This window comes from Pholis gunnellus, assembly GCF_910591455.1.
Source record: "Pholis gunnellus genome assembly, chromosome: 12".
Taxonomy (NCBI): domain Eukaryota; kingdom Metazoa; phylum Chordata; class Actinopteri; order Perciformes; family Pholidae; genus Pholis; species Pholis gunnellus.
Genome location: NC_136539.1, coordinates 6,523,865 through 6,547,149, shown reverse-complemented (window position 1 = coordinate 6,547,149; position 23,285 = coordinate 6,523,865). Strand labels below are relative to the sequence as shown.

General features: G+C 46.2%; 1 protein-coding gene across 3 annotated transcripts in view; it reads left to right on the top strand.

Annotated features, from left to right (window-relative positions):
* Positions 1–23,285, top strand: part of hdac4 (histone deacetylase 4) — a 108,486-nt gene that overhangs the window by 41,292 nt on the left and 43,909 nt on the right. For 2 of the 3 annotated variants that reach the window (XM_079169897.1, XM_079169896.1), the window contains exons 4-8: positions 15,629–15,844; positions 15,999–16,144; positions 16,654–16,825; positions 19,248–19,368; positions 20,724–20,842. In XM_079169897.1, coding sequence (XP_079026023.1) covers positions 15,629–15,844; positions 15,999–16,144; positions 16,654–16,825; positions 19,248–19,368; positions 20,724–20,842 — 774 coding nt within the window. Of the gene's footprint in view, positions 1–9,307; positions 9,422–15,628; positions 15,845–15,998; positions 16,145–16,653; positions 16,826–19,247; positions 19,369–20,723; positions 20,843–23,285 lie in introns of those variants that run through there. The other variant, XM_079169898.1, reaches the window with a different exon arrangement.

Genomic DNA, 23,285 nt, shown 5'->3' with positions numbered 1-23,285 from the left:
TAAATTTGGGATCTAAAGTAAGAACTAGCTGGTCAAAGAGTGACTGACTCATTTGAAAAGATTTGATGATGATGGTGATGGAGACAGCTTTGGGTGCATATCAAGCAGGATGAGTAAATAGTGCCCAGGAGGAGGTACTGGAAGAGGAACAGAAGGCAGCACCTTTCAGAGTCACTTCCACACGTCGACGTCAACGTGGGTTTGAGCATCTGCTTGTATCTGCGAATGCACATGTGACATCGGGGAGAGGGAGAGGAAATCAAAGACGAGACAACCGCGTATTGATTTTTTTTTAAGTGTGTGCGTGCATGCCGCGTCTGTCCGTCCAAACCCGTGCACAAAGCCTAAACTAGGCTCTTTTCTTCCCAAAGCCAAAACAGCTTTCTCCCACTCTGCACAAATTAGCAGCAGCCCACGCTCCACTCACACTTAACTGTCAGAGCACAGACACTGCAGGGAGTGAGGAGGAGGGAGGGGAAGGTGAGAGAAGTGACGAGGAAGAAGAAGGAGGAGGAGGGGGGAGAAATTGGGAAAAGAGGACGGGAAAATAGAGGCTCACAGAAGTGACAGATAATGTAGACCAGAAGTGGTTCTGTAGCTCACAGAAGGGCTTTGGTATGGCTCCTTTCGGTGGGTTGGTAATCATCAAGAAACATGACGGTTGTCTTTTTTTTTTTAGTCTTAATGCTTTGCGCACATGTCCACCACTCTGTCTGCACAACACTGATATTATGGCTTAGCAGAATGTGAGGTGGCGAGGAAGTGTAGGAAGAGGGACAAAGAGCTGTTCGCACAGGAAGTGGCAGACCTGTTGGCCGGCTTCAGTTTTCTGACTGAACAGCGTATCTTTATGAAATGAATGGCTGGTGGTGGGAGGGGGGGGTGAGACGTGAGAGAGACAGACAGACATAGAGAGAGAGAGAGAGAGACATGGGAGCAGAAAAGCAATTTGAGGAGAAGAGAGCCTGGATGAGTAGAAGTAGAGGGATGAGGGAAGGCACATTATGCAAATACCAGCAGACTCATTACCATTTCAAAACTCTGGGAAGGAAGTCGCAAAAAGTGGAGAGCAACATATTTTTGGACGACGCCAAATTCATTCTCACTCCCTGCATCTCCATTTCTCTGACTCTCTTTCTCACTCTTAACACACATCGCCAACCCTCTCAACTCCAGTCTCCTCTCTCCTTTCTCTGCATGTGATTTCTATTTCTGGGCTCGCTTTTTCGAGACCCGGGCCGTACTGCTCGGCCCGCCGGAGGGAAGGGAGGCACCGGAGAACCGGGACCCAGGACTGCGTGGAGCAGACTGTCGGACCCTGTCGCAGTAAAATGAGAGACCATCTAAAGGGACTCTGGTGCTCGGAAACACTACCGCTTTTGTCCACAAGGACTCCCAAAAATAACCATGACATTTCTTTGTAGTAGCTTTAAATTAAGGAGCAGTCGCACCAATGCTGACCCAGAGTCAAAATAATGTAACCTGCACCGTAACCCTACGTCTTCGCTGTCCATCTGCATGTTTGGTATTTTAGGCACTTTTTTTTGTGACTTTCCAAGCAACAAAGTAAGCAGCGTTTTATATCATGACTCCGAGATCTTCATCTTGTGGTTCTGAAGAAAGTGTTTGAACAGTCAACACCTTTTGAGAAGACAGAACTGTGATGACTCTCCCTGATTTACTTCACTTCTATGTCCCATTTGCTTCAGGATCTCCCTCTGTGTTGATTTGGTGAATGAAAAGCATGCATTTGTAGAAAACGGATGGAAATGTACGCGAAGAGAAGGTAGCGGAAAGCGTTGAAAGGGGACAGGCTTAGTAATGAGGGGCCAGAGATGTGTTCCAGAGGACGCCCCGTCTGTAGGTCACCATGACCGCGCAGAGATACTTGTCCACCGGCCAGACCCCCGCTGCCTTCCTCCCCGCTCACTGGAACATGGGGTTTTGCAGGCCTGTGTGTGTTACTGAATGCTTGACCTTAATCCTGACGCTGTAAGTCTGTGTGCTTGCTCTGTTACTGTAAAGTAACATGCCCCTACACAGAGATTTGGGAGTTTTGGCAGCTTGTGATCTGCTTCTCTTCATTTTCTCTTTTTTTTCCGTGCCCAATCTCAACACTGCTAATTTAGCTTTTGCTGCAGCTCAAAATCTCATGGGAAAGAGAGACTCAAGATTCAAATCACTAACCTTGTGTACCTTGTGTACCTTGTACACCCCAACAACAACAACAGCAACAGCAGCAGCAGACACGTTCAGCACCTGCTCAACTTGCCACCTCTCCTAATGGAAGGCAACCTGTTTTATACACGCATGCTCACCAGGGAGCCCACACAGCCCTCAGGCCCTGGTGCCAGTTCCCCCAGATGGGCCCCCAAAGCCCCCCTACCAACACACACACACACACACAGAGACACACACACTCCCTGACCTGGCATGGATTGCCCTGCCCGGTGCCAGTTTGGTGTCGGCAGGAGTCGGTGGGCAGCTGCTTCTTTTCTGCGCAGCCACTATCAGGCTGGTGCGCTAACAACCATGTCAAGCCTTCGCCCGAGGGATGTTTCCAAATGGTTTCCTTGAACTTCTGATGAACTGAAATATAATCTGCAGCACTTTGCTTCATCTCATCTCCTCGTCATATTTAAAAAAAAAAATGTTCCCCTCTTTTTATTTCACCCAACAGTTCCGGAATAATTTACCTCCGTTTCTGAATAAAAATGGAAACTGAAAATCGCCCGACGTACAACGCACTGAAATTGTAGTTTTAAGGCAGCACGCCGAAGCTTTCAGAGAGCAGAGGTGAGATCAGGTTAGATGCTGAGAGAAAGATTGGGGTTGGTTGGAGCACCTAATTATATCTACAGACGTAGCCTGAGGTTGTGGCCTTCATGTCAACCCGGTTAAAGGGAGACACGCACACACACACGCACTCGTATGCACACTCTTCACATCCGCGTTTAAGAAATTACGGCAGAGCGCTCAGAGCCAGACTTGTTTTTGTCTTCCAGCAGAACAGGCAATGCCTTAACCTACTTTGTCTGCATCAGTGCCATTATCCTGACAGCTATAGCTTGTGTGTGTGTGTGTGTGTGTGTGTGTGTGTGTGTGTGTGTGTGTGTGTGTGTGTGTGTGTGTGTGTGTGTGTGTGTGTGTGTGAGAAAGAGTTTATGTGGATGTTGCAGAGGGAAAATATTTTACCATGTTGCCATGTCATGAATTTTGCATACGGCCTGGTGTGTTTTGCTTTGTTGACTGACTGCCTCGTCTTACCAAGACCTAGATGTCTGCAGAGTGAGTGTGTGTCAGTTGAAAAGGATTGTTGTTGGTTTTTTTTACAGGTGGAGAGACAAAGAATGGAGACGGATAAGGAATGAATGCGCTTTACAAACAATGTTGTCATTTGTCTGAATTTGTCTTTGTTCATCCATCTATCAAGCTTCAGCCATTGTTGTCACTCCAAGTAATCGATATGGGTTGAATGTTAGCAATCGTCTGCTGCAGAAACTAGTGGAAAGCAACCCCAAAAATACTACGAATGGTTTAAATATAACACCAAATAGTCCCAGTTTAGTCCCTACGAGCCTGGTCACACATTTATTCTCTCGTTCTCAGGAAATGGGTGGGGCTCAAAGCTTGTTAACATAACACGGTTAATTCAAATGAATGCATTTGTGCTAACCACTCCTGTAACCAATTGGATGGTGCAACACAGTTAATGTGATAGCTTCCTCCATTTTGGACTCTCCGGGTCAAAGGTCACCACCGTCCAGGCGCTTTGCAACTATTGTACATTTGCATAAGTTGAAACGGGAAAGCTCCGCACGGACAAACTTCCCTTTAGCAAGTGGATCAACTGATTGTTTTTATTGCTTAATTTCAGTCGAAGTTTCAGTCCAAAGTGTCCAAACAGTGCTAAAATGAACCAGTTGCCGTAACCAACAAGCGTATTTCTTTAAAGCTAGGTATCCGTAAGTTGTACAATTTGTAAATTCCCAGTGTTGTGTCTGTTTCTGTGCAGATAGTAAAGATAGGACTGATGGATCTTATGTTGATTTGACTCCGGCCACGCTTTTGCCCTTTCACTTCCTCTTAAACGTGCTTGTTAATGCAGAGGTCTGTTTTGTAAAGGCTTTTAAAAGCCCGAGGACCAAATGAATCCAAAGGAGTCCTCTGGAAGCTATCTATTATGGATGACCACTCCGGGGTCCAGACCTTTGGCGTTGCGCTCGCAGGATGGTTTGCTAGCTCCTGGCCAACAACACCACCGTGACCAGAGGTTGGACCTTCCCTGTCCGGGAAGGGGAGTTCATTACAGCCTAATGGCTGCAACATGGCCGTCAGCGATAAGACTGCATTTAAACCACAAACTTGTTTAAGACAAGAAATAGACCTTTGGTTCGTTGTCTGCAGTCGTTTTGACTCGTTTTCTAAGTGGGATGAACTTGCAAGAAGACTTTGAGAAGAGACTTGTGCATTTGCACAACTGGAACCTTAAGTTCAAGAATAGAAAGTTCTCACAATAAACAAGCCTCCACAGGTAGACATGAAACGCAGACCGTTGCCTAATAACATTAATTGGACCGTAATCTTTTTTTCTGTCGTGACTTACACTGAACTCGTCTTTCTCCGTCTGTACCTGAGTGCTTTCCAACCTGCATGCTTCAATCCGCACTGGACATGAGGAGTTTGTGGGTCTATATGCTTTAGTGCACCGGGGCGTTCCTGTGACCCATGTGATTTAAAGTGCACGGGCAGCGGGGCGGGAAGCTGACATCTCTCATAAGTTGAGCTTAGCGCGGCCGACAGCTAATGGCTCTCCGTCTGCTGCAAACTCAGACTGAGAAGGCATTACCATTGAGACGGAAGGAGAGGGCGTAAAATATGAATGAACGGAGCTCCCCGCTGCAGCCACATCTTCTTACCTTGTCTGGCTTTTTGAGCAGCTGTTTTGATGCTTTGATGCTTTGATGTGCTGAGGTCTTTCCTCAGAGCAGCACGGAGCTTTTGTTATGGGTATTATTGTAGCACTTCACCTCAACTAGAGTGGCAGCTTGAGGTAAACTTGATCTGAGGATTGTGTGAAGTCTTTTGTTTGTTTGTTTGTTTGTTTGTTTGTTTGTTTGTGTGTGTGTGTGTGTGCACTTGTAGGTTTGTACAACAGAATTCAGCACCACATAAGCAATATATGCATAAGCAAGATCAGGACGGATGGGGCTTTCTAACCTACACTTTGTTTGTTCTGGTCTGAATCGGGGGATGAGTTGGTAAACTTGTCGTGTCTTCCCTCTTGGTTTGTTTTGTTTACACAAGGACAAAAATTCCAGCGGACAAAAATGCATCACCAAAAGCCAAGTGAGACTGATCACTCTGCTCATTGGTTAGATGTGCATGAGGTGGGCGGGAGAAGGTAAACCGAAGAAGGAGGTCCTGAAGAACAAACAAAGAGTCTACAGCCCAGTGAGATGTCAGTTACGTATTGTAACTCTGGATTCTATGAGTATAGGCGGACTACAACAAGGGCATGCACGGTTGTGAAGATTTTTTTTTAACACCTGTGTTTTCAAAGATTAAAAATAAAAACATAAGTGGTGTGTGCATATGTTTTGCTATGAAGCCCCGATATAAGATCTGGTGCTGTGAGTTCCCTTCACACCGTCACATAATGATAATAACTACAAAACCTGCAAAGAGAGGACCAATACTCCCGACAGGCAAGGAGGACATCAATCGGAGAGCAAAGATAATATAGAGGATATTAAGAGTTCTGCTTTATTACCTATTTATTTTCAATCTGCTCCGCCTGCACTTCTTCTTTTTTTCATTATTTTACTGTTGACATATTGAAAAGGATTTGAAAGCATTTGTTATCAGCGCAAGAAGCAGGCCGATGACAGCTGAAAACAGTGACCGATAGCACGGCTGAAAGCCCAGGAAGCTCTACTTGTGCTGATCCGTTAGGCCTTTTCAAATATTTTTTCACAACCTCCAGTCCGTTGCCATGCGTTTGGCTAACCAAGAGACGTGGCACAATCTGCGAGGGAGAGAGAGTGCAACATTTTGGCACCCGATACTGTAATAGTTCCTTTACACTTCAGCTGTGTTTTCTAGCAGCATCACATGAAGACAGTAAATGAAACGGTGGGCTCTCACATCCTGTGTCAACGGAGCGTGTTCTGATGGTCTTTAGAAATCCGCTGCGTTCCTAAAATCTGTTTTGATTGGACAAAGAATAGGTATTGGAAAAGGATTATTTCAGCAAGAGTAATGAGTACTTTTTAAAATAGATTTCAGATTTAGTGTCTGTATTTTGAGAATCCCAGAGATACTAATGAGTGAGACAGCGAGGCAGAGAGAGAGAGAGAGAGAGAGAGGGGGGGGGGGGGGGGGGTTGCAGAGAGAGTGTGTATTATAAATAACCTAAATCAATAATAAACGACACAGTATCTCACATATTTGGAGTCGGGTCTGGGGTTCTCAGGGGAGACGGATGAAAAAAGCAACCCATAGACGAGCATAAGAGGATACAAAAATAAGAGCTTCTATTTTTTTCCTCTCTCTCCTTAGCGTGAACCAGCTTGTGGTTATGGTGCGTGCGTGTGTGTGTGTGTGTGTGCGTGTGTGCGTGTGTGCGTGTGCGTGTGTGTGTGTGTGTGTGTATGTGTGTGTGTGTGTGTGTGTGTGCGTGCACACGTGTGTACATTACGAGGCGGACGCTGTCCATTACTTATTCATCAGGCCTGTCTGCCTGGCTGCCACAACTGTGTATTTCAGCATGCCTTGCAATCATCGTGCCACATGCATTATTTAACGCGCACGCCCGACTCTGATGCAGATAGCTACACGATGATCTATTTATCACGGGTATGCTCACTTATCGCCTCGTCTGGTTCCCTTCACAGGCCGTAGCAAAATAACTGTACAAGCCCACGTCTTTCCACGTAGACGTCCACTGCCTTATCTGTGTGTCTCGCACACCGCTCCGCCCGCAGCGCTTCATGCACACGCTTCCATTAAATACATGCTGTTTTCATACACGGTGCACACACGCCCTGCTCATTAAGGCCCTTAATACAGTATGCATACGTGGACATTTTGTAAATAAAGACATTCATTACAGAGTACACTATCAGGAGCTTGACATTTTTTTTTTTTTAGGGTCTTTTTTTGTCTCGAAAATATTTTATTTGTTGGAAATGTCAGCGTGGATCACATTCATGCATCTTGCGGCCCACTGTACTTAAAAACTGTGGTTGCTTGCCTAATATGCAGTTCCTATGAACAGGCTCCCGTGCCTATTTCCACTACCAGACTTCAACAAGTTTTTGTTTTTTTGTTTGCCAGGCTGCCAGCTCACCGCCACTGATCTCTGTCCACGTTGCCCTCCATCTAACCTAATGTCCAGGCATTGATTTTTACCACTAAGTTCATGCGGCGTTCTTCTGCTCAGTTTCAGTCTGGTCACTGCCCTCCCTGATATGTGACTCTACCAGTTCTAAAAATGAAATGTTGTTTGTATGCGTGTGTGTGTGTGTGTGTGTGTGTGTGTGTGTGTGTGTGTGTGTGTGTGTGTGTGTGTGTGTGTGTGTGTGTGTGTGTGTGTGTGTGTGTGTGTGTGTGTGTGTGTGTGTGTGTGTGTGTGTGTGTGTGTGTGAGCTGCTGCTCTGGTTTGGGCTGGGTAGCGTTTGCTGTCATCAGTGTCATGGCTGCGTGAAGCTTAGCTAAGCCTTTTGACGTCAGCGGCTACACAACAAGCTGATAACGCACAATGTTATCTCAGCCAGGTGTGTGTGTGTGTGTGTGTGTGTGTGTGTGTGTTGTCTCATCAAACAAAACTAGGCTTTCTGGATTCTACACTGAACTTCCAAAATAGCTCCTGCGAACAGACACGCACCTGCATGCGCACACGAATTAGATGAGATGTGTGCAAAGATCCATGCGTTGACATGAACTTAGATGTTGTGAACATTGCTGGGTTTCTGAAGTTATGTTATTTTAAAAAAAAGGGAAGCCTAACTGTTTCCTCCACATGGCTTTAACGTGGGGATGACTGAGGCGGCGGCTAGAAGCTAAAGTTGCTAACAGTGCAAACAACGGCAACAGTGCTGACGGAGCCAACAGTGTTGACATGGGTGGCTCATAGATTGCCGGTTACATGATTGGGTTGCGTTCCTCCAAAAGTTGATTATTTTTGTCACAGGCTGCTGTTGTGTTGTTGTTGTTGTTTTTACAGCATCCCCTGTGGCTCCCACTGGCAAATTTACTACCCACATTTAAATGAATCGGAGATCTGGCGTTTTCGCGCAACGCTTGATTTGGTGTGAATTCAGCCACTCATTCTGAAGTCTCTTCCCTTTCCTGAGCCTGTAGCTTTTTTTGGTTATGTTCGGTGTTGAGCACACCATTTACATACTCCAATCAGATCGTCTGGGTTCATTCAGACAAATAGCTCGATAAAGTTTTATAGTGGCGAATCAAGGAGATAATTTTTAATTTAATGACTTAATGACTTCATTTTGTTCAGAGCCTCTAGCACAGTGGAGAGGAGTAGAAAACAACTTTCAAGCGCGGTTGGTTGTCACTCCTGCGTTTGAGAGGACTTTTGGGTAAAATGTAACTTGCAACATCAGCCAAACACCATCAAGTCACTTCTCCAGTCCAAAAAATCAAGTTTTGCTTTTATATTTTTGATTTTCTAAATATTAAGTTCCCTAGATATTTATTTTATGATCACGTCATTCCCAGCTTTTTCCCCTCGAGCACGAGCCGTGTCCTCAGTGATCGTAAAGTGTTCCGGTTGCTGTTTCAAGCAGCAGCAGCAGCAGCAGCAGCAGCAGCAGCAGCAGCAGCAGCAGCCATTATCATCAAGTCAACCTGTCTGTTCTGTCGCTGTGTAGGAGGGTTTTACGTGGAGACGATCCAGAAATGTGTGAGAGTGTGAGCAACAAGTGACACACATCGAGAAATGTGAGCAACAACAGCATTGAGCTTCTGTTCAGTTTCATAAAAAGAAAAAAGAAAATGCAGAGGTGGTTCATAAAAGCACAGTTTGTCTAGTCAAATGAGAATGTGATCACAATCTGACGCCCTCTCTCTCTCTCTCTCTCTCTCTCTCTCTCTCCGCTGGTCTATCAGTTTGGCAGAGAGAGAGAGAGAGAGAGAGAGAGACTCTCTCATAAAATGCTCAACATGCCTGAGACTGCCCTCTGATGTCACTGGGAGAGCTAGAGGGGGAGAGAGAGAGTGGGAGGGGACCAGAGGAGCCGAGGGAGGGAGAGAGAGTGAGTGAGAGAGAGAGAGTGGCAGCCGGAGGGCAGAGCGAAGAACATCAGCGAGAGCAAACGCAGAGAAGCGATAGAGTGGGAGACGGAGGGTGTGAACAGACAGGGGAAGGGAGAGAGGTCCGTTCTCGCTACAGAAATTCCAGGTTGGTCTGCTGTATTCTCGCGCTGTTCAGTGGACTTTACTGCTCCGTTCAGAGGAGCCCTTTTGGCTACAAACACACACTTTCTCTCTCTCTCTCTCTCTCTCTCTCTCTCTCTCTCTCTCTCTCTCTCTCTCTCAAAATACTGTACACCACACACACACACACACACCCTCGCACAAACCCACAACAACCGGACAGCACGGCACAACCGATGGGTAAGAGAGCTCTTGTTGTTGTGCATGGGTCACTGTTTGTTTAGGATAGAGTGTGTGGTTCTTTGACATTTAGTTTACTCAGGTTTTTTAATATCAGTGTGTATTTGTTTTTTTGGTGTGTAAAGAGTTTATTTAGTGTTCATGTGGGTGCTGATTAATCGTACATTTACAATTGTTGTATTATGTTTAGTTGGTGTGTGTGTGCCGAGACGTGCATGTGTTTATATAAACTCATTTAGCCCGTGTTGGCGTGCGTGTGTGTGTGTGTGTGTGTGTGTGTGTGTGTGTGTGTGTGTGTGTTTCTCTGTGTCTGTGTGCTCACTTGAGGAGAAGAGCGTATGTCTGTGCGTTGGTTCGCTGCGTGGGCGTGCAGCTTTGAGTAGTGGCAGTGTTTATTGAATGGTAGTGATGTATGGAGAGTCCTGCTCAGCACCACTCAGCGCTGCCTTTAAGTGAATGGAGCAGATGGCGGTGGCTGTTCCTCCCCAAAGCCCATTGTGCACATGCATGTGTTTGTGTTTATGCCTCTGTCTGTCTCTCTGTCTCTCTTTCTCTCTGTCTCTCTTTCCCTCTGTCTCTCTTTCTCTCTGTGGTGTGTGTGTGTGTGTGTGTGTGTGTGTGTGTGTGTGTGTGTGAAATTATGCATGAAAGTTTGTGGTTTGTGGTTCAATACAAAAATCAGTTTTGCGGAACATATTTCATTAGTCTATTGCTCAGCTCTTGGAGGAATGCAAAATGACTTGAAATGATATAAACCAGTTGTATCTTCTGATCAAAAGTGGATTATATTTCCGTGCTGGATTACATTTTCTTTTTCTCGCATCATTTGATAACAAGAGTCTTGTTTGCAGTTTTGGTTCTTGGCCAGTGCGCATGCAGTGCGACCATGTGGCCCCTTGTCCCTCTGTCCTGTATGTCTGTTCACATCACAGTGCTAGTCAGCACTAGAGCTAGTGTGCAGGCTACTTGATCAATGCCGGTTAAGGTGTTGTTTATCCCCTTCTCTCTTTAAAATGACTTGATTAGTTGCTTTCGATCGCTCCCGCCCAGTGGAGTCGGTCCTTGAGCGCCGTCCTCAGAGGAAGAGGGATGAAGAAAACAAAGAGGCGGTGACATACACAACACAACAAGCTGTACAGCGCTCCAGGGACATGCGATGACATACATCAACATGCGCGCACACCCATCCCGGACTCGACGGTGAAGTGCTGAGTTGCACGCGCAGACCATGCGTTTAAATCGGTCTCCCACCACCATTGGTCCTCCCTCCATCTACCGCCCCACCCCCTCGTCCCCCTGTCCAGCCAACCGCCGGCCACAATCCCACCGGTCGCCATGGCGTTTGCCTCCCTGTGTGCGGGGGGGGGGGGGGGGGGGGCTCTCGGCCAGGGCCACACTATATCAGCGATTACTATTCATTCTTAATCTGCAAGCGTTACGCTGCTGTAAATTGTGTGTATTTTTGTGCATGTTTTTTACATTTTTTTTTAAATCACACACACTGTCTCGACTACTTTTGAATCTTACATGAGCACATGCACTCAGTTCCTCGTGAACTGTGACTAAACATGCATGAGTCTTTTTTCTTTTTTGTCTGAGTGCATAGATGCCCGGTGGGGCGAGGAGCTCCCTTGGGAATCCTGCTCTATAAATAGCTCCCTCTGTGTGATCCGTGATCTTAGCCTGATCGCGGAGGGGGGGGGGGAGGGAGGGAGGGAGGGAGGGAGGGGCAGAGTCAGAGATAGACGGGCACAGAGAGTGATGGATGAACAGTTCAGGGGACGGAGAAGAGGAGGCACAGGCTGACATTTCACCAGCCGTGTGTTTTGGGGCCGTTTTTTTCCTTTTTGTGGTGGGTTCAGCCAGATTTCACATCACCGTGCCTGCAGCGGGGAAACCTCACAACTCCGTGGGATTTCACAAAGTAAACACAATTTCCCGTCTGTAAATCAACAGCGTTTATCTCACTTCCGCCCCTCATCTTTAATGGTCCCTCATAGCTTCTACGGTCCTTTCGCTGCTGCACATTTAGAGCCTATAATGCATACTCTTAAAAATCCACTTGTCGGAGAAAAATACGATTCCTATTTACTGACATTTTAAGTTTTCATGTGAAGAAGTGTACCTTGACACATATTGTATTGATTTACTTCACTTAAAATGCCTCCTCCTCCCGTTTGGCTCAGCACCATTACCTCATGCCACAATCACAGAGTGCCGTCCGTGTAAGCCGGGCTAATTACTTCACAGGTGCCCGCGTCCTGCTGGGTGCCGCGTGTCGCCCTGTTCGTCCGCCGCCGCTCACGGAGCTCTGCTTATTGTAAACATTGCCTCCTTGAGGACTGGTATTCGGCGAGCTGCTGTGGTTTCTGTCGCACCACGAGATCACTGTGATCCCGGGGAGCCACGTCAGCTGTCAGAAGTGACACAGGCGTGTTTCCTAATGTGCCATCAAACAGCCTTTAAATTACCAGAGGCTGAATTGGGTAACATATCAGTTCAGTGGAAAACACAGTTAAGTTTAAAAAACGATCACAGCAGCAGGTTTTGATGAATGTTTGTCGTATACACTCCGCATCTCGTAGCATGCACCAGTTTTACTGTCTGAAACAACTCTACAAGCCTTTGAGCCAATGGTTTCCCAGTTTTGCCCCATAATGTCTTATAAAAGTAGCCGGAAGGATGAAACTATAGAAGTAAAACATTCACTCCGGCCATTAAAATGACTTAGAATAGAACACAAGTGATTCCACCACCTCCATCTCCCGCTCCATCTCTGTCCCTCTGTGGCCCTCAGCGCTTGATCACTGGTCTGTATGTGACCAGTGATCAAGCGCTGAGGGCCACAGAGGGGAAAAAAACACGTGTACATCATTCTGCACATGGAAACACAATATGGCACAATACAAAAGTACACAACAAAACTTTTTTTGTAAACGCAGTTCCATTTCCCTTAAGCGCGGGTCTACTTTGTCTGTTTGTTGTGCCCATTTCACAAATTCAACTCCAGTCAGAACTGCTTGCATCTAGGTGGGTGTAGTGGAGCAGCTTAGGTTGGTTATTCAAATCAGGTGACACCGTTTTGGTAACCTTTTTTGGCACGAGCGCTCAGTGCACCTCGTATCACAGACGGTGCTCAGTTTTACCTCCGACCTGCTTGTCTCATGAATCATGATCCTACACATCACCCTCTTTGTGAGTGTTTGATATCTTTATATTAGCTAGTAGTAAAACCCATCATAGATTACTTCATGCGCATTTGCCATCCATTTTCCCCCCAAAACGAACTGCTTGGATTCTGTTCTGTGTGAAGGCGTAGAAGCCGAACGTGCGCATCTTGTATGTTGCCGTTTTAGGGGTGTGTGAAAACAAACTGCCTTTTGTTAATGCCTGTGGCATGCTTACAGAGGAAGGCGCCTGGGGGAACCCGCACACCAATAGCACGTGGGTCCAGAGTGTGTGTGTGTGTGAGGCCAAGTCCGGGGGCCTCCCGGAGCAGATCTGTCAGTCCACCACCGCCACCCCGGCGTGAGTCCGCATGGGAAAATGTACAGTAGAAAAGGCGTTAATTGAGGCGATGCTCCATGCATGTCTGATGCTGGGATAGCTGGCGCCCAATGGGCCCAAATAATGCAGAGTGGCACCCCGTTTAAAGTGCACCGACCCAACACAGGGTGTTGTTTGTTTGGCCTGGAGGCCTACCGCTTATTAAATGTGTGGCCAAACAGTTGACAGGCATGTGTGTGTGTGTGTGTGTGTGTGTGTGTACATGTATGCATGTATGCAGAGGTGGGGAAAGGCTTTTATTGGGACAACACGGATGATCGGCACAGACCGCTCTGTGAAACAGAGGCATCTTCTAATGAGCCGATCTTTCTATACGCTTGTTTGTTTTGCAGGTCAGAGGTCCAGGGATCATTTTAATACACACATGTACACACAGCTTCACTCATGTACACACAGCTTCCTCATCAGTACATGCCTGACATTCACCCTTGATTATTTTATTTTTTAAAGAAATGGATAAAACTGCATAATAAATGTTTATAAAAGGAGCTTTTATGAACATCATGAACAGTGTATGGTCAGATTATCAGCACATGAGCTGCATTCTTCTGGACTCTTCAAATCAAACCCTCATTCTCTCATTCTCAAACAAAAAGTAGTTCCTTCTAATGTCCAGCCTTCAAACAAGTCCTCACAAGTATAGCGACACAATTACACACACACACACACACGCACATGCACAAGTGTAGCACCAGCATGTCTGGCCCGGGCCACACCCTTCCCTCTCTCCCCCGCTGTCCCGTTGGGCGGTGTTGAATTTCCTCCCGCACGCAAAAAACCTGCCCGGTACCAAAGATGTCATTGGCTATCTCAGCAAGTAACTGCCACTCCATCGCCACCTCATTGGTCACTGGAGATGCCAGGGGCATCCGTGATAGGCCGGAATCGCTCTCCACTGTTTTTGTTGGTGGGGGGGGGTATTGATGACTGGCAGAGGGCTCGGTGTGGTGCAAGGTGGTTCTCCGTGCGGAGCAGACATCGACCCGAGAAGACAGAACGATGCACCAGAGGTTTTGATCTTCAGCTCAGATATCAAGCACAAATTGAGAATTTATTTTGGAAATTTTTTTGTATTTTATAGATAAATATAACAACTAAAAGAGCACTGGTTTACCTTACTTTAGCTGGTTTATCTTTCTGAAGCAGACACATAGAAAACCTCATCTCTAATTGCGAGTCCAGTTTACATACAGTTCCATATTCCACACAGGAAAAGATTTAGTTAGCGTTTTTCTTGTTTCCCTGATCTCATGTTGTCAAGGCTTACTACTGTTAGTGTGTAAGCTGGTGTGTTGTTGTTGTTTGGAGAAATAATCTGACTGCTCATGTTCTCGTTTTTCGCATGTCAACCACGTCGATGCAAAATCGCAGCATTTAGCTTTTCCCGCGCTCGCTCCCGGTATCCATGTTTCAAAAGCAGAACTCATGTTGCAGATTGAATGTAACAGTAGGGCTGCGACACAAACAGTTTATATTTCTGTATCAGGCAGGTGTTGTGCAAGAGGGCTTTCAATGATATTTTACATTTGTCGGGCTCGTACCTGTGACCTTTTTGTTTGTCTATACCCACTGTGACAAATACAGAGCGTTATCGGTATCCTCTCACACATCGCTGTCTCTGTAGAAGATGCACAAACTTGCAGCACACTGTCAGCAGTGCACTTACAGTAAGCAAAATGTAGCGTCACCGCTTACTCCGCACACACACACACACACACACACACACACACACACACACACACACACACACACACACACACACACACGGTAAGTCTGCATGCGTGTCAGCAAATCCCTGCGGCAAAACTCATGTTGCAGGGGGATTGTTTTTGCTCTGCTGCCATGTTTCATCATTCGACCCGTGTGTGTGTGTGTGTGTGTGTGTGTCGGGAGTATTTGATGTAGGCTTCCACAGCTCAGGCTGTCACTGTGGTTTGAATCACAGACGCAGTTTGTGTGTGTTCTTTTTTTTTTTTTTTGTGTTTTGCTAATGCTCTTACCCAATGTGTACAAGTCAACTTAAGTCCCCAGTTTGCGAACAACCAATACAAAGTGTAATTCCGAGTGCAAGGCTGCGGTGCCCAGACAGCTGATGTAACAAGTGTTCATGAGTCTTATTTGGAGCAGAAAGGACATGAGGATTTGGCTGCTATCAAACGTTTTGGACCTTGAATTACCAGATATTCTGAGAAAAGAAATTACATGAATTTTCTTTAATAACTCCCTCAAAATAATGCATGTGTGTTATTTTTGTGGTTTGGTTTCATACTGTGATTTGCAACCAAGTCTAGAAAATCTGCATTGTAAGTACTAAACATCTTCTAAACAAACCTCATCTTCATGTGCTTGTTTCCTCCATCTCCTCCTCCTCCTCCTCCTCCTCCTCCTCCTCCTCCTCCTCCTCCTCCTCCTCCTCCTCCAACAGTGGACGTGAGCTCGGCAGCGCTGCCCATGCAGGTGCCCCCCACCACCACAGCCATCCTTCCAATGGACCTGCGCGTAATGGACCACCCCCACCACCATCACCACCGCCATCACCACCAGCAGCCCCCCTTCGGCCTGGGTCCCCAACACCACCCTACGCCGGCGGTCTCTGCCGCCTGCCCCGTGTCCTCCGAGCAGGGCCGCGGGCCAGTCATTAGTAAGTGGGCGTTATCTCTGGTTGTCATGTCTGGTGGTTAAAAGTTGTACTCTGGCTATTCAATACAGAATCAGCTTTAATGGTCGAACAAAGAGGAACGTGAACGTATAGCTCTGCCTCCAGAGGCCCTAACGTCTTGGAAAATCTCCCACAGATCAGCCAGAGCAGCAGCTGCAGCAGGAGCTGGTAACCCTCAAACACAAGCAGCAGCTCCAGCGGCAGCTCCTGATCGCCGAGTTCCAGAGGCAGCACGAGCAGCTATCGCGACAACACGAAGTCCAGCTGCAGGAGCATGTCAAGGTGAGTGGTTGAGGAGGGAGTCCCGCCTTGGACACAGCTACCCGTAGGACTGCGCTCAGCAGAAACGCACCATCGTGAAGGACAAGGGAGGGAAGCATGTGCATGTTGTACACTAGAGCGATGCGAGTGCAATCTGATCTGGTGGCAGTATTTTGGCTGCTTAGTCATCCCCATGGGAAACCTTGGCCCCAATAAACCTTGTAGTGTGTGTGACTTTTGGACGCGATTCACTTTGCTAAAAAAGTCAGCCAAATGAGGACGATCAATCGGGTACGAAAATAACTGATGTGTATTCTCCAGTCTGCTCAGTCTGCTGGTTAGCGTTTAGTGTATTGGACTCTGCGTGGTGATGTCATGGCCTTGTTAGAATAGCTTTTCAGATCGTTGATTCTGTACAGTTAGGCCGTGGCTACACCTTGTCAAAGACAATGTCTTCTGAGTTTGCTCATCCTCTGTAGTGTCCTTTACCCACTCTTCTCTGTCTCCTTGTACTTTTCTTCCTCCTTTAGTCTTGTGTCTCTCTCCACCAGCACCAACAGGACTTGCTGGCGCTCAAGCACCAACAGGAGCTGTTGGAGCACCAGAGGAAGATGGAGCAGCAGCGTCTTGAGCAGGAGATGGAGAAGCAGCAGCGGGAGCACAAACTCCTACAGCTCAAAAACAAGGAGAGGGGCCAGGAGAGTAAGTAGCGACTTCAAAGCCTTATACCTTCGTTACACAAGGCATCCGAACATCGTAGTAGTGACCTGAAGGAGATCGGTTATGAGTGTTAGTGGATTGGCATCCCCGGGGTTCAATAGTGTCACGAACGAGCTTTTAATAAAGCTGTCATGTTTGATCATATAGTCCCTTTCCATCTCCTGAATGCGGCCAACCGTGCCGAAGCACCGTGTCATATTATCACGGCAGGTGTCAGAGAGACTTGGCCCCTCTGTCACAGCACCTGTCCTCATGGCCCCGTGGTCAGAACAGCCTGACCTGGCACATTCACCACACGGGGGGGGATATCGGAATAAGAGGCACAAGATGAGGCGAGAGGAGGAAGACATTGAAGTGGCACACATGCCTTCTTCTTCTTTACATTTGTTCTCCTTCCCTAGAGTCATATTGTTTGAGGAACCAAATGACAGCGATGTGGTTACACCAGTAAATTAGCTGTACCCTGACATCATCCATTCATTTTTGTTTCTTAATAAAGGATCATTTGGTTTATTTATCCTTCATGATAACATTGTACTCACCGAACCGCCCAATGAGATCATGGAACACGATGACGTTTCTACAACAAAGTCAGAAACACGAGCTGTCATCTGATCCGACTGGTTGTCAACAAGCCAACAGCCAGATTATCTGAACCACTTTATTCAGCCATTAAATCAAATGCGTGCCAGGAATGTTGGTAATAATCCCTCATTGCATAGGAAAACTGTGTGTGCGCAACCATTACCAATAGGGGGAGGTCATAGATGGATTAGGGAGATCTGAAAACGGTGATGGTCAATCCATTGTGATCATTTTACAGTTCCCTTTTTGTTTTCCTAATGACTTCTGCTATGCTGCTGGGGATTGCTATAAAATCTATTCCATCATCGGACAAAATTTCAATATTGCCAAAATTCCCAGATCTCAGCAATTAATTTGGTGTGTAAAAACACTAGTGGCCAAAACCAAAGTCATTCTTTGTTGTTCATCGTTGGGAGCACTGATGGTACCTTTACTGTCGTGGGTGATGCTGGTCCTGCTGCAAAGTGACAAGTAAAAATGTCCGAGCATTAATACTCAAATGAGCTTTGACACAATTGCATTTTTTTTTTCTGGCAGGAGGAAGTGTGTGTGGCTGTTCTTTGAGCTAATTGCTTTTCTCGTTCCTGTAATTGTTTTATACTGCATACACAGAAGGCGAGATGAAAGACTCAAGACGCCACGTTCAGCACTTTGAATTGCCTTGCATTTGAGGGGTGCAAATTATAGGAACTTGCCTCACTACATATGTTACTCAGTGTTCGTATCCACATAAAACACAACTTGAAGGGATCTAAAAATGTGTTAAAGGTGATTTTTAAATTGGAAATGGCTGCTAATGAGGAGAAAATAACTCTCTTAAACCCTTAATCCGATGCTTCTAGTTTCAAAGTTCCCATTAGTTGATGACTGATTAACTGAGGAAAGTTAATCAGTCATCAAAACTGTGTTTTTTATTATGATCATTGTTAGTATGACTGTAAAATGCTGTGATGTGTTTTTTATGGTCAGGCTACGATGTGGTATTTCAACAAGCATTTCGGCACAAATCCATTCCAATATTCTTAACGGTGGACGCACATGTAGAAGCATGATTTCTTTCTGTCAGTGAAGCCCATTTCACCAACTATTCTCTGCTGGGCAATAGCCTCCAGACGTCTGTGGAAAGAGCATTGGGTTCGTAAACAGAGGAAGCTTTGTTAAGTACTGCAATAAATCGCATAGAAGGCAGTCTCATAAAAGCCAATTTCCTTCAGTGGCAATGTGAACATATTGGGATGTCAGCACTTCCAGCTGCACCGTGATTTAGTGAGCATATATTAGCTGTTGTCACGTTCACATACTGTATTTACCACTTTCTCTCTTGAGCTCGACACGTCACCGGCTATCACTCCCACTGTCTTTACTGGGTTTTCTTGTATTCTCAAAACACCTATTTCTGCCCCCCCCCCCCCCCATGCCTTTATTGCTCTCACTTCGTTCCCCGGTCTCTCTCCCTCACTCACTCATCCACCTCTCCCTCCCTGGACAATTTGTTTGCAGCTGTGAAACGAGGGCGGTAATTGAGGAGAGACCGGGAGCTGAATGAAACTTGCATGAGTTACAGAGCACTACTGTCGCCTCTGTGGAATTCCTAGTGAAACTCTGATGCAAGACCACGCTCTTCGCATGCAGGTTACGAACCCATTATCGGATGGATGTTGTGATAATCTTCACGTTACGTGTCACAGGTTGAACAGGAGGCGCAGTGCAGCAGAGGCAGAAATGCAGCGCTGAAGGAAGTGGCGATACATTTAAAAGTGTGCATTCCTTTTGGTCACTGAGTCTCACACGTCTCTCTGCATCTCTCTGTCTCCGCCAGGTGCAGTCGCCAGTACCGAGGTTAAGATGCGACTTCAGGAGTTTGTCCTGAACAAGAAGAAAGCGCTGGCTCAGCGGAGCCTTAACCACTGTCTGCCCAGCGACCCGCGCTTTTGGTATGGGTGAGTGTCGCAGCCCGCCGCTACAGAAGCACTCATGAGGTTGGGATGTAACCGGTTGGGAATGGAGAATTTATGCCATATTAGGTCAAAATTCAGGTTTATTTCAGGTGAGAGTTCCGATTTACGCCCGGAATTACAGATGTGCATCCTTCCCGTAGAGAGCATCGTTGTCAAATTTAAAAATTCTTTTTTTGAAACTTTTTTTTAGAAAGCCTGATCAACAAATCATGAGCTCGGCTTTGTAAATTGAGTTCATATCTTTATAATATACTTCAAATATTAAAGAAAAGCTGCATTTTAAAGGAAATTATGCACAATATCCTAGTTTCTCTTTAATAGTAACCTTTTAATGAACTTGAAATACTACTTTATGTTTTTTTGCTTTAAAAGAAGAAACATTCTACACAGATGAAAACTTTCATTATCAGCCTGTATTGTTTTCTCGTAGTTTTATAAGCCTTTTAGTTGTTGCTCTTTCTTATCTCAGCAAAAAACAAATATCCACACTCCAAACAAAAAAGACATAAAAGGCCGTCATCATTGTGGCTTTTGCAGTCGAGGCAGCCCTTCCGGTGTTGTGTGGGTATCCCTGGTCCCCCTGCAGTAAGAAGTTGCCAGCATCAACATTTGCGTCTCTCTGAGTCCTCGCCCGTTGCCTTGAAACTGCAGAGGAAACGCTGAAGGAACGTGCCTTTTATGTCTGCCGATGTTTGTAGTGGGTGATTGACAGCTGGCTCTCTTTGAGGCGTGTGTGTGCGCGTGTGTGTGTGTGTGTGTGTGTGTGTTTGAAGTGGGCTGAGAGAAAAGACAATGGCACCTCTCATGCGCTTTAAATATTTGAAGAGGCTTTAAGCAGTCAGACATTTCTGCCGAGGCAGAAGATGATAAAACGATCCAAAGAGTGTGTGAGGAAAACGGTTTGCCTTCACTGTCACCACCATCCCCATTTCTCCCGTTTCTTTACTCCCCCACCTGTTTGCTTCCTCCTCAGTTCTTCCCTCTTTGAGCCTCATCTCTCCTCTCGCTCTGCATTTCTAACCCTTCTCCATCCCTGTCTGTGTGCATTTTTCACCCACCTCTCAGAAGGAAACTAGGCCTCGGCCTCTTTGCTGTCTTGTGGTGACAGAGACGAGCAGAGGATGCTTTCAGCTCACAGTCTCGGTCCCCTCTCTCTACTCTTTGTCTCTTTCTCCGCTCCACCCACATTGTTGTCTTCTCTGCTGCGTCTTTTAAAGTGTTGACCTTGCGGAGGTCTATGGAAAATCAAGTAAGATACAGTGGGAACAGCGAGATTGGCAAAACAAATACATGAATACTGATGTATTAAATATATATATTTCTTTTCTTTTTTGTAGAAAAACCCAGCACAGCTCTCTGGACCAGAGCTCTCCTCCCCAAACGGCATTGTCAGCGTACACCCACCCGATGCTGGGCACATACGACTCAAAAGACGACTTCCCTCTCCGCAAAACAGGTACAGACTCAGGCCATGGTTTCGCTGAGGTATTGCTACCTCCTGATATCCATATTCCTCCGCCTCTTAAAACCACTGCAGGTCTTGAAGGGAGCCCTAATCTCCCTTTCTCCTTTTGCATTAGCAATGGAAATGGCTTATTGGGTTTCAAAGTCAGGCACATGAACCAGGAGTCAGCCGCTGGGGGTTTAAAAGGAGCCCCTAAAATAGTCTGCAGAAGTTGTTTAATGAGGTCCTTTCAACCATTCGTATGTAAATGAGGGCAGGTGGATGGAGAGTGGAACTCTAAATTAGAACATTAGAACAGAAGAGTTAGGTGGAAGATTTTTTTACCACTACTTGTCTTTGTGATAAATAAGTTGCTGGAAGCAGCAGCCTCTTAGCTTAGCTTAGCTTAGCTTAGCTTAGCATAAAGACTGGAAGCAGGAAAACACATCTAGCCTGGCTCAGCTCAAAGGTAACAAAATCAGCCTCCCAGCACCTCTAAAGCACGGCTGTCAGGCAAGAAGCGGACTCCAGGAAGCTACCGGTTGCAGTCAAGACATTGTTTTTCTTTGATTCAAGGTCTTACAGTGAGTCAATGTGGACATGTTAAATGATTTGAGTCTGAAAATGATGTCCACACTTCTATTCAGCCCTGTGCTTCATCATCAGATGTAGAATTGTTGGTAAAAAAAAAATAGATTTTGAAAAGCCAGCCGGCTATTCTCCTGTTTTAGATATTAGCTCATTCAGGGACACTGCTCCACAGACGTCATAGATCCTACCGTTTAACAAAGCAACCATTCACTACTCTGAGAACTGTCATAAGAAGCGCTGAAAAAAACAGCAGTTCCTGCCTTTTGAATGCGTCAGACTCCGTCCCTCTGTCCAAGTCAAGCCCCGCCAAGCAGTGATTGTTCACTTAGCGTCGGCAGCTGCCTCGGCAGTATCGCTGCCTGCTGTCACAGCTGGAGGCCAGGCTCTGTGTACTCTGCACTCCTGCCCACCCGCTGTGAGCTGGAGGCAGAGGAGGATTTGTCCTGGCACACAACCTCAAGACAGCAAGTTTCAACTTTCAGGGCCAGTCGGATGTAATTTTGTGGGTTTCTCTGTGTGCCAGAGGTGCTGAGAAATATTCACAACTGTTCATAGTGACACAAAGTACAACAGGCACTGTGGCACAAACATATCACAGTGCACATATCAAGAAACTTTCAGGAGAGGATTTGGAGGCATTGCTCTTTGTTGTGAGGAGAAGCAGAGAGGGAAACTGACAAGTGCTCACACAGGCTACTGCACAGCTGTTGAGGAACTGTTGTGTCAACAGTGGGCCGACACGCTGGAGATCAGATTAGATGGGCAGACAGAGATGAACTGTGCTCAGGAAGGAAGTGACAGTGGTCGCCACAGTTGTGCGCCGCGCTGACGACTGGCGACATGACGTTTTCTCTCACGTATGCGTGTAAATCCTAAATGTACGTTGGGAAGGCGAGGCCAGGCGTACAGTTCCAACAGGGGTTCCTTGTCTTGAGTCTGAGAGGCTCTGTGATAATGGAGAACACAGAGGGCCACTTTGAATGCTGTGGCAGGAAGTCTGCAAGGCCTTCATGACAGACACAGACTTGTCATGCTGACCCCCTTTGTCACCCACTCTTTCACACACTGTCTCACACACACATACACATTCCCATACCACAGTGTGCACTGAACATTTAAACCCTGCAGCATAGCCACATACAGATTGCATCCAATCCTCGCCTTCCACTCTCAACATGGTGACGGCTGAGCCGGCGGCTTCCAGCTAACGGTGCAAACAACGGCAACTTTATCTTTACATTGTAAATAATTGTTTGCTGCCATAGTAATGCTCTGAATTTCGAATTTAGTACCTTAAACTAAACCAAACTCGCAGTTAAATGCCTGGTATTTCATACATAATCTCAAACCCATTGGCTTTGAACTTCACACTTTTTTGTTGACACTTCGGTGACACAACAACCAATGAGAAAGCGCCATTAGTTGTAACTGTCAGCGGGAAAATGCCAGCCAGCTCTTTGGTAACACTATGCTTATATTTCCTTCATACTTTATAAATATATATATATGATATGCTATTTGAAGACAAAGGTATTTTGTGAGAAGATCTTAATGTTTGATCAATAATTTTGGTTGTAAAGAGATTTACAAACAGACCTGTCCATCTGTGTGTCTGTTTACCTACGGTCTGTCGGTCCTCAAACCTATCCATCTAATGTATCATCAATAGATATTTCTGGGAAGCTCCACTGATGAGTTTCAGCAAACTGCTCTATTGATTTCTATACATCTCCCTCCACTCTCTTCCCTTCCTTGAAAGAGCAGCACGGCTTCCCCCAGCACGAAGGCCGGGACTCCCGTCGGTCAAAGCAGACGAACAACTGATCAATATGTTTTGTATCAGGGAACCAGTTTCCTCCTCCAT